The sequence below is a fragment of the Amia ocellicauda genome, chromosome 1, assembly GCF_036373705.1.
Source record: "Amia ocellicauda isolate fAmiCal2 chromosome 1, fAmiCal2.hap1, whole genome shotgun sequence".
NCBI lineage: Eukaryota > Metazoa > Chordata > Actinopteri > Amiiformes > Amiidae > Amia > Amia ocellicauda.
Genome location: NC_089850.1, coordinates 17,293,461 through 17,305,772, shown reverse-complemented (window position 1 = coordinate 17,305,772; position 12,312 = coordinate 17,293,461). Strand labels below are relative to the sequence as shown.

General features: G+C 38.9%; 1 protein-coding gene across 1 annotated transcript; it reads right to left on the bottom strand.

The window, feature by feature from the left end:
* Positions 1–6,546: 6,546 nt before the first annotated feature.
* Positions 6,547–9,239, bottom strand: lft1 (lefty1). Its single transcript, XM_066714854.1, has 4 exons — positions 8,779–9,239; positions 8,072–8,315; positions 7,729–7,968; positions 6,547–7,164 (listed from the first exon to the last, which is right to left on the bottom strand). Exons 1-4 carry the CDS (start codon positions 9,041–9,043, stop codon positions 6,834–6,836), a joined length of 1,080 nt encoding a protein of 359 aa, XP_066570951.1. The 5' UTR covers positions 9,044–9,239; the 3' UTR covers positions 6,547–6,833.
* Positions 9,240–12,312: the final 3,073 nt, after the last annotated feature.

Here is a 12,312-nt window from a genome sequence, read left to right as displayed (position 1 = left end):
CATGCGCGAAAGCTGTATTTTTGTTGTCAAGCGCAGTGGGCTGCTTCGGTGAGACTATGTGGCGCGTTTGCGTAGCGCAGACTTCCGCAGTTCTGCGCAGATCTGCGCCGATCCACCAATGGGATCGGTGGGATTCTGCGAATATGTGCAGAAGTGCGGAAGTCTGCGCTACGGGACCACGACCACGGTTTATTATGGGCTGCTGTAGCGAAAATACACATACAAACATATTTGAGAATATTTTAAAGTATACGCTTTACATGCATTTATTCATTCGCAGGTGTGGATTCACTACTTTGGGAATCTGAAATAAATCGACTGCCGTACAAGTATAGAAAACTTGAGTAGGTGTAGATAATCTGTCATAATTAGGTGCATGAAATATGTCCTTACGAAACACTAACATTAAATATACTTAAGTGTTTTATAAATACAGTTACAGTGTGCTAAAGTACTTAAAGTGCATTTAACGACATGCGTTTTACAATTTCGAAACAGACAGACGTATTGTTGCAATGGGGAAAGCTGGGGACGTCACGTCATGCAACTAATTCCCAAATTCAAATATGACGTGATTGTCCTCGGTTTGATCTATTAGAATTATTATTTAAATTGATGTTTTTATATAAATATATATATATAAGCAGAAGATGTGAACAAAGTAAAATATAAACTGTTTATAGTATTTCTCATGTGATCATCTTGCATTTTATGCTGCAGTATAATTAAAATGTATGCACGGATATAGTCCTGCATGCTGTATGTTGCCTACATTGCTGACAACTGAATGTACGTGTGGGGAGCTTTGTTGACCCTGTAGGATAACATTAATACATGTTATAGTAGTTAACTAGTAATTTTGAGAAATCTGTCACCAGTGAGTCTACTGTAAAATTATTATTAACACATGTCAAAGAAGTACAATACAATAGTGTCAACAGTGTATTGACTTTTACAAGTAATATTTCAGATTTATTGTGGTTTATAATATCTACTGTATTGACTGAAGTTGCTATCAATGCTTTGATAGTTTTACTAAAGTTTTATACTGCTGGTATTAGAGAAAGATAATGGCTGTAAGAATTTCTTTATTGAATTACTTTTGTCTCATACAGGGAGTGTATCTGCCTTTATTTCTGTGTCTTGATAAGTCTGTAGCAAACAGAGACACTCAGTTCTTAAAACATTTGATTTCCCTAAGTTGACACTTTCAGAGAATGAGGTAAACATGACTATGTTAATAACAAACCTGTCTGTTAGTTCTGAGTTTAGTCCACAGGGTTACAGACGTGGTGCAGTGGAAATATACAAGAGCGTTTGACATATCTACTCATTAGCTATATTGTTGATTATTCAGTAGCCAATATAATCTGTTTGTTTTGCAAATGAATCAGTATTTCATGCACATTCATTGATTCTTCCTAATTATCCCCAATATAGACTTTCTTTGTTCACTTTCAAGGTCTCAGCCTATAAATAACCTTACCTATTTTTGAGCCCAGGATTACTCTGTATCTCTGTCACCTGTTTCTCTCTATATTTTTTTACCATTATATATTAAACATCTTATTGATTCCCTGTGGTCCTCTAGATTCCTTATACATCACATTTCTTACATGTTAGTAATACATTTTTAATCCAGTATCTTTTAGACAGCGCCTATGCTTCCTCCTACGGCCCTTTTCCCATAAAAGTGTTTCTTCTGTATTTGCCCAATCCAGCTTGATTCTCTGCTGTCTAGACACGACTTTCATGCAGCTGCCTGTGTAATTGTGTTTGCATCTTATTTGTCAGCACAGACTGATGCTGGAGTGTGTAAACAGATTTGTAGTAAGTTTGTGTTCTCCCGTCTGCCCCCTTGGTGAGAAAAGCTTCATCCTTCTACTAGTTAGCAAGGGTTGGTTTTCACTCCAGGGAGCTGGTGGGAGTGTGGGGGAACCTGGGGATGTAGCAAAGTAGAAAAGAGGCTTTGCGATTACTTAACATGTCTGAACACTAGAGGAATCTGTTGACTCTGAGGTGGGTCAACACCAGCTAGAGTCTTGCAATACACTTCCAATCTGTAGTCCTTAACATTTGCCTGAGATCTTAGTGAATACACAACTGGTAGTCTTTCTGATAACCTTTTTCGAAAGATTTGGTTACATGCTGCAGATTATTTTCTTCTTCAATCTAAAAGCTCCCATATTTGCTTCAGTGTTTCTTTCCTTTTCTTCCTAAAGTAGAAATTAAGAACATAAGAAAGTTTACAAACAAAAGGAGGCCATTCGACCCATCGTGCTCGTTTGGTGTCCATTAATAACTAAGTGATCCAAGGATCACGTCCAGTCTATTTTTCAATGTTCCTAAATGGTCAGCTTCATATTATTGTTTATTTTAAAGGATATTGACTCTGCGGAAGGAATTAGTCTATTTTTTATTTGTTTGTTTGTTTTTTAGTTTTTAGTTTTTTATAATTGTAACATCAAAAAACACCTGTATCAGTATACAAGAATTACCTGTAATGTGATAATTAAATATCTACCAAAGTCATGTTCAACAGCCTGCGAAGGGCTGATGTCTTTTCCATTGTGTATCCTGCCTTGCACCCTGTGTCTGCTGGGTTAGGCTCCAGATCACGATGTTAGTATTTTTTAAGTATAAAGATTATTTTAAAAATCCTATTAAAAGACACCCAGTTTAAAAGGCACCCTGTATCAGATCACTTTGCAGCTGACCTATACTTACACTCACCCCCCCCCCCTTTAAGCTACAATAGAAATGCTTTTAGATTTACTGTAACTCAACTTTTTATCATTGAAGGCAGTGTACTTGTTCATTTCCACCTGTGCTCCCAACCAGCCAGCAGACCATTAGATACTTCTTGGGAGACAAGACACCATCAACTGGTTAAGGGTAGCATAGCTGTTTGCCACGCCACAACTCCTTTCAAAGAAAATGTGACCACTAGCCATATAAATCCCTTTATCCACAGTCAATAAATAGATGCATTTAGGGCAACACTACAGGGCCACAAAATGATTCCCCATGCCTGCTCAGATCTCATGACCTCCTGCTTGTAAAGCAAACAGCTACTGTTGAGAAGTTAATTCAGTGGAAGGGTCCTGGATAACTTCAGGATTTGTGTCAGGTATAAAATATTGGAGACACTTCTTTACACAACATGTTGTAGAGGGCTGTAAAAGTGTACATATTTGAGATTATCTCTCTGAGTATGTTGAGGAAATTACTGGATTGGTTAATACAAAATAAACTAGATGGACCAAATGACCTGTTCTCTTCTGTAACATTTTGTATGTTTTTACCTGGGCATTACCCAAGCCACAAACCACTGCTTATCAAACACGATATGACTTTGTAAGTGATTGAGCACATACCCGCCCCTTTACCATTTATAGAAGGGCAGATAGTTGACGTTATTAATACGTTTCTAATCAGAAAAGTCAATAAATCAATGTTTTTTAGTATTGAAAATCTGTCCAGCAGTGTTATGCAAATTGACACCTGGTATTTCCAGGTCTTTTGGGGAAAAACATACAGTGAGGGGAAAAAGTATTTGATCCCCTGCTGATTTTGTACGTTTGCCCACTGACAAAGAAATGATCAGTCTATAATTTTAATGGTAGGTGTATTTTAACAGTGAGAGACAGAATAACAACAAAAAAATCCAGAAAAACGCATTTCAAAAAAGTTATAAATTGATTTGCATGTTAATGAGGGAAATAAGTATTTGATCCCCTATCAATCAGCAAGATTTCTGGCTCCCAGGTGTCTTTTATACAGGTAACGAGCTGAGATTAGGAGCACTCTCTTAAAGGGACTGCTCCTAATCTCAGCTCGTTACCTGTATAAAAGACACCTGTCCACAGAAGCAATCAATCAATCAGATTCCAAACTCTCCACCATGGCCAAGACCAAAGAGCTGTCCAAGGATGTCAGGGACAAGACTGTAGACCTACACAAGGCTGGAATGGGCTACAAGACCATCGCCAAGCAGCTTGGTGAGAAGGTGACAACAGTTGGTGCGATTATTTGCAAATGGAAGAAACACAAAATAACTGTCAGTCTCCCTCGGTCTGGGGCTCCATGCAAGATCTCACCTCGTGGACTTTCAATGATCATGAGAACGGTGAGGAATCAGCCCAGAACTACACGGGAGGATCTTGTTAATGATCTCAAGGCAGCTGGGACCATAGTCACCAAGAAAACAATTGGTAACACACTACGCCGTGAAGGACTGAAATCCTGCAGCGCCCGCAAGGTCCCCCTGCTCAAGAAAGCACATGTACAGGCCCGTCTGAAGTTTGCCAATGAACATCTGAATGATTCAGAGGAGAACTGGGTGAAAGTGTTGTGGTCAGATGAGACCAAAATCGAGCTCTTTGGCATCAACTCAACTCGCCGTGTTTGGAGGAGGAGGAATGACCCCAAGAGCACCATCCCCACCGTCAAACATGGAGGTGGAAACATTATGCTTTGGGGGTGTTTTTCTGCTAAGGGGACAGGACAACTGCACCGCATCAAAGGGACGATGGACGGGGCCATGTACCGTCAAATCTTGGGTGAGAACCTCCTTCCCTCAGCCAGGGCATTGAAAATGGGTCGTGGATGGATATTCCAGCATGACAATGACCCAAAACACACAGCCAAGGCAACAAAGGAGTGGCTCAAGAAGAAGCACATTAAGGTCCTGGGGTGGCCTAGCCAGTCTCCAGACCTTCATCCCATAGACAATCTGTGGAGGGAGCTGAAGGTTCGAGTTGCCAAACGTCAGCCTCGAAACCTTAATGACTTGGAGAGGATCTGCAAAGAGGAGTGGGACAAAATCCTTCCTGAGATGTGTGCAAACCTGGTGGCCAACTACAAGAAACGTCTGACCTCTGTGATTGCCAACAAGGGTTTTGCCACCAAGTACTAAGTCGAAGGGGTCAAATACTTATTTCCCTCATTAACATGCAAATCAATTTATAACTTTTTTGAAATGCATTTTTCTGGATTTTTTCGTTGTTATTCTGTCTCTCACTGTTAAAATACACCTACCATTAAAATTATACACTGATCATTTCTTTGTCAGTGGGCAAATGCACAAAATCAGCAGGGGATCAAATACTTTTTTCCCCCTCACTGTACATATTGTGAGAGACAGACAGAAATGTAAGAATTCAGACATCATTTAATATTCATATCGTCAGCCTGTGTATTCGTTGAAGTTTTGTATAGCCCAGTGGTTCTGAATCCTGGTCCTGGAGGACCCTCTACCCTGATGGTTTTTGCTCCAACCGAGCTCTCAGTTACTTAAGTGAACCCTTAATGAAGTAATTTGATAACATTTGAATATTTAAACTGTGTAACTGATAAAAAGTTGATTCCTTAATAAGATCATAATTTCCTTATATATTTTTATACTTAACCCTACTGTTAAAAATAATGAAAAGGCTCTGATTTAGGAAATTATTTGTTCAATTAAGGATTCAATTAAGTAATTGAGAATCGGTTGGAACAAAAACAAGCAGGGTAGGGGCCCCTCCAGGACCAGGACTGAGAACCACTGGTATCACCTATATTATATAACATAGTATATGACATAGTCTGTCATATAACAGTTTCATTTAAATCTAATCTACCCAAACTCAAAAAAGGAGCCAAAGGCAACAACTAATGTTGAACCAGTTTCATTATTCAGGATGTAACTTGATAATCTCAATTATCAGCTTTTCAGACAGGAAGCACAAAGTGATTTATATGAAATATAAAATTAATATTAGGCTTATAGTTATAATCATACTTTATTTTTGGCAGTGTGCTTTAAATTAAACTATAACTGAAATCCCGGTAATGTGTAGATTTTTTCTTATTATTTCTGTTATTCTTATTATAATACCTTACATAACATAGACATGTTCATGCATATATTATTTTTAAACTCTATTCCAAATTGCATGATTATGACTGTCATATATAGTGCACATCCCAAAACACTTCTAATGTGTGTTGAAGTAGACTGGCCTAATTCATCAAACATGGATGGAGCACAAAGAATAAAAATAGCCTTTCATCTTATCTAATAGGGGCTTGGGCTATCAGGATTGAAGCTGTGCTTGTGGATGTTTGCGGTTTTAATGAAAGGCCACATCTGGGCCACAGTGACAGCCATGTGTATTGGCCTACTGCTATTCTCCCCTGCTTTTGACAGTCCATGATCAGTCAATGTGCCATTAACTGCTTTCTTTGTACACTTGTGGATTCCAAATCAGCCTTTGTCATTAAACTGCTAATTTTAAAGTGTGTTCATGGGACCAGTGTCAGACATAATAGGAGGCTGATGAATATTCAGAACCCTATTAACAAATCCCATTGCTTGGTTTAACTTTGGGACAGATGACGCCATAGTTTTAGTTATTATTATTAATCTTAATATTGTTGTTGCTTTTTTGTATATAAATTGGAAGATAGAGAGACAATGGATCGATAGTAATTCATTAATGAATGTCAATTCATATTTTTATTTGCAATTTCTAATATTAGACGATTTATACATAGGAAAATATTTAACTCACCAATTACCAAAAATATAGTATATACAATCACTTTTGTGGCAATGGTTTTATCAAAACAAGATGGTTTCAGGACAGGGATGCAAAAATATACCATTATAATGACATTATTTACATAAGTGCTCGTGATAAACAAGTGTGGTCCAGTATACGAAGATTTTGTCCATTATATATAAGGCTGTTCATACGCCCAAAGGACACGACTCTCACGAATAATTTAGATTGGAAAGTACTGTACATTTCAGAGCTTGTCCCCCCCGTAATTATGTGTTATTTTTTTCAAACAACTGAAATATTGTCCATGGTGCATCCACATTTCTCCACGATCATATTGGGGAACTCGGCCACTTCAATTTCGGTGTATTCGCCCTTCTTGACCAGGTACATCATGGGCAGCGGGGCGCTCTCCGCCACCGCGCAGCGCCGCTCTCCGTAAGAGTAGGGCCGGCGGGGCTGCTTGCAGGCACCGGCGCAGCGGAAGGCTTGGTACCCCGCCGGCTCGATGATCCAGTACTGGGTCCAGGTCAGCTCCCTGAAGTTGATGAAGTACTCCTCTCTGCAGCACATGCTGTTCTCCTTTGCTGTGTTTTTTTCACAGTCACCCTTAGACCTGAAGAAGTCCAAAAAATACAATTTTAACGACGTGCGTCACAGCCACAATTACATAATGAAGTCAAATCCAAAACCGGTGCGTAAAGACGCATGAGCAATACAACCAAAGGGTGTCCATTCAACTTGCTGTGCATATTATTATTATTATTATTATTATTATTATTATTATTATTATTATTGTATTATTTATTTCTTGGTATACTCTCTCTCTCTCCATATCTATATACCTATACATAAATAAAGCAACAAGAATATTAACATTAATAATAATAACTCAAACGAAATGTGGTGTCATCTGTCCCAAAGTTAAACCAAGTTACGGGTTTTCTTAATAGGCTTCTGAATATTCATGAGCCCCCTAATATCGTCTGACACATATTGATCAATCGCTTGCAATGCCTAGGTATTAGCATGTTAATACAGCACACGATGCGTAAAAATGGGTCTGGTTAATTAATTGCGCAAACGCTGGCACGGTGCTTTCCAAATTAATGAATGCCGTCGTTGAGATATTATAATTGAATATATATCATATATGACTATAGTCTAGAGCAGTTCTTACCCATATTCCTCCAGGTTTAGGGTGTACAGAACCAGCTCGGGTTTTCCCAGGGTTCGGTCCGCAGGGCCCTGGGAGGTGAAGCGGACGGATTTGGCCATCTCTGCGGCGTAGCTGCCCGGCCTCTCCCCCTCGATCCAGACCTCCAGGTGCATCGGAGAGCGCCGGGCGGATTTGGACCAGTAGTGCACAGCCTGCGTCACATCGAAGCTTTTCCAGCCCGTTTCGTGGATTGCTACTAACCTGTCAATAATCAGTGAAAACGTTAAGTCACGGAATCACTTATGCACATAGTCCAGAAGCAGACACCAGGACCAACGTGAACGATTAAAGAAGACGTTTTTACCTGGAGTCAATTAAAGATGTCCGGTTGGACCCGTTTTCCAGCGCCTCTACCCAGTACACGCTCACCCTGGCGTTGTTGACAGGCCGCTGGTTCTTCCTTTCTGGCAGATGCACTTTTCTGGGGGCTTTCTTAAACAGTTTGAGCTCCGCCATGGTCACCTCACTGTTTTCTGGGATCCTGGCTTCCATGTCAAATATCAACCGCTGTCTCATCGTATCGGAGTACATAATTTCACCAGCGATATCTGAAATCAACAGCAGAAGGGGCTTGTTTAAAACAAAATATCCACATTTATAAACAAGCAAGCAGAGAGAATACATTTTATTCGTATTTAATAACTACCTGGATGAATGCTATTCCCACCGTTAGTCTTTAATTGTCTGTATGCCTGACAGACCACATTTAGGTCAGTGTATTGCACATTAACTTATCATTTTGTTGTAGAAGTGTCAGATGTGGCTGTCACTTTGGGTCCAAGTTCATGGTATTGTTTTTTGGTTTGTTTTTTTGGGGTGGTCTTGCGTGTTTGTTTATGTCTGCCTTCGTATTGGCTTAATCTATGGGTCATTTCAACACTGTGTACAGGCATTGATTTGCATTGTGTTGTATAGTTTACATCAAAACATTGAACTTAATATTTTCATGATTCCAACAAGCATAATTGCAAAACAGACAAACCAAAGCTTAAAGATATAAGTTCAACATACCTGCATTTCCAGGAATTCCTCTGAGGATGCCAGCTAGACTGGGCAGAGATCTCCTTCTCCTCTGCTTGTGAAGTTGCAGCATGGAAAAGTACTTGTTTCTGATATGCGCTGGGATAACCAGATTTTCCAGGTCCCTCTTCTGAATGCTGGGCACTTCCTTCAATCCCAGTTTGTTAAGCATGGCATCTCTCATGTCCTCGTGAGTAAAACCTTCCACCAGTGATAGCAGAGCCGTGCACAAAACCCATTTGTTGATGTTGCCCATTCTTAAGTCTTTTTTTGATTTGTCTTGGTTTATTTGTTCCTTTTGGTTACTTTTGTGGTCCAAAGACAATAGTCACAGCATTGCTTGGAGAGCAGAAGAAATGACAATAGACTGCTGATGTTGCCTGGAAGAATGGTCTCATCTCATCCTTTTATACAGTCAGTCAGATTGGCAGCCCCTGCTTAAACAAAGCTGTTCGCACATGCAAGAGGGGGTGGCAACTCACTTCAGAGACAGGGGTGGACTTCAAAGTCACGACCCATAATGCCAAATTGTTACCTCTCCATCTGCTCCCAAAAATAAATGGGATCTCTTCTTGAAATGCAAACATGCATCTGCTTCTATTGGCTTCTCAATAACATACCTTCCAGATTAATTTGAAATCATTTAGGCAGACCAGAATGGACGGACCGTAAACAAAGAACTACAAGGGTTTAAAGGCAATTGATTAAGCTCTAACTCCTTTTATCAGTGCTTTCAAGGCACTTATCAAAGCTTTTGTGTCTTGAAGCATAATTATATATCTGACAGTAACAGAAAATGTATTTTTAAAAGCTGGATAGTCCTACCTTTCCATTTTATTTGCATTCTTTTGAGGATTATGTTTTTATGCAATGGATTAGTTCAACTATCTTGCTAATAATATTTATACATGCACATAATTATTTCTCTTGAAGTTTGTTCTCTTAGTCTGTTGGCCATTATTTTGTTTGCATAAAAAATAATTGTATATATAATTTTAAAACAATACATACAGTAACGCTCTTTTTAGCAAAATATATTGTTATCAGTGTTTTATTTTAATCAGTCCTTAAAGTATGATACCTGGGCACTTCATTTGCACTTTGAAATACATTTATTTGTTTGTGTACATTTATGAATTTTTATTTATGTACAGTTCAGTGCATTTCTATTAAAAATATTTGTCACGGGAATGTTAGGCTTTGAAATAGTTTGAAATATATCAACAGCATTACACCCAGTGTTTGAGAAGATAACATTAATAAATATGCTAAATTGTCTTACAAGGGGTAAATAGCTACAAATCTACAAATCTACAACTATATCATATGTGACATGCAAACAATTATCAAAGGCACTGTTTATTTAAATTAAAAATAAACTTCACACTTAGTAAGATTCATTACATCTGCATTTAAAACCTCCTATATAAAATCTACTACGTAACACAATTTCAACTGGAAAGAATAGTGGTAAAGAGAGCTTTTAAATTGAGAAGACAAGTTTTCATTTCGAAGTGTCAGCTGGCTCTTCTTTGAAGATTTCACCTCTGCAAGCAGAGCCCTGCATCTATTGTTTTTTCAGTGACAGCATTCAGTTATGGATTGGGGATTTAAGAAGTGGGTGGTGCTTGTTTCACCTGGCTTTATATTGAATGCTCTTGATTTTGCTGTGATCTTCTATGGCGGCTGAATTTGAACTTCTGCACCCAGACACAGACGCCATGACAGCCGAATGGGAAGGCAAGCCACCTGGCAGACTCCAGACTTTTGTGTATTTTGACATAACATGCGTCTTGTTTGCTTCAAATGTTTAGTTTTCGCTGGATGTCATTTAGCATGGAAATGTCTTTTTTTGGCCTCTCTTTTCTGTCTGACAGTAACTTTGTTAAACATGTGCCTGAATGTCCTCTAAGGGGGAGAGAGAGAAGGGGGGGAGGGGGGATGTGTATTCCAAAATGACCTCTCTTTCCGCCCCCTTGGAACATAAAATTATTAAGCTAACAGACAGTTAATCCTGGACATAAGCGCAGATGTGGATTGGAACACTTCTCACAGGGTACTGATTATCTGTTCCAATTGCAAGATTTGCCATTGCTTTTTTGTCATACAAACGCCAAGGGGGGAAAAAAAAGTCATTGGTTTGAAAATGTCTCCTTTTTGGGTATGTGTATTCGGGCTACATCTAGCTTAGAGATGTCAGACAGCTACAGCAGGGGTGATTGGCAGCAGGAGGATAGAGCAAGCATTTATCTTACCCTCACCGTACCAAATGTGTTTAGTGTTGCTAAATCCAAGTTGTGATGATACTAAATGTCAAACGCCTTTATGCAGGATTATTATCTACCAGAGATCTTTTCAATAATGTGTATCTTTAATGGCTAGAGTGATGCTCGTTTGTATTTGTTTGTTTGTTTGTTTTTCTTGTGTTCACATGATCATTTTGACAACAACGAGTGAGACATTTATTTTATTGTATTGCTTCTTGTTGACTGCATTATTGGTGGATTATGTCCCACTAGTCTCCTTTGTAGTTTGGACTTTTAGTTGTAACTCAGACTACAACTGATAATAGGTTCTAGGGTCTCTTATTTGAAGGCACTGGCCAGTTGTGTGCATACTAAAACCGCCACATCATTGGCAGCACCCACAGAATTGTCTATTTGTGAGAGATTTATAAATAAGTACATATATCTAAATGCATGGCTTGATTCTACTGTGTTTTATATCTGTCAAAGTGGAATGATTCTGATTAATATGAATCACCTACAAAGAAATTAAATCTTTGTAACCTTCACTCAGGTTTGCAACAACAACAATTTATAAGCACTGACTACAGTCTAAACAGAGCTTAGTGAAGAAATAAGTAAGAACGAAAGAAAGAAAGAAAGAAGAAGAAGAATGAAAGCCATCAACCACATCAAACCAGAGGAGCTTTTCCAGATCTGCAGGGACACACAGACCCGGGGAAAAAATGGAAATTGGGCTTCAAGGCATTCAAGATGGAAAACAGGAGACACTTCCTTCACACAGAGAGGCGTCACAATCTGGAACAAACTCCCCAGTGATGTGGGGGAAGCCGACAATTTGGGAACATTTAAAAATAGACTGGACATGATCCTTGGATAAATTAGATATTAATGGACATCAAATGAGCATGATGGGTTGAATGGCCTCCTCTCATTTGTAAACTTTCTTATGTTCTTCTAATTATAGAAGTTGCTAAATTGTTTTGCATTCCTCTCAACTCATTGGACATCCAAGTTTGGGCACTTTGGAGTTTAAGCACCTGAATGGTATTGGGTCTGTGAGTGCTGCTCTTGCTGAACTCCAGGAACACCACTGTGTTTCATACAGTAAATGTTACAAGTCTATGTAATTTCAAGAAAAGCTAGTAGCTGTCTCCATGATGAACTCAGCATATGCATGTGGACTATTTCAAATTTTCGGGGTTTGAATTTGGCACAGTTATGGGCATATAGCCACAATGTAATTCTACAGATGGAAAAAAAGGCACCATGACCATCA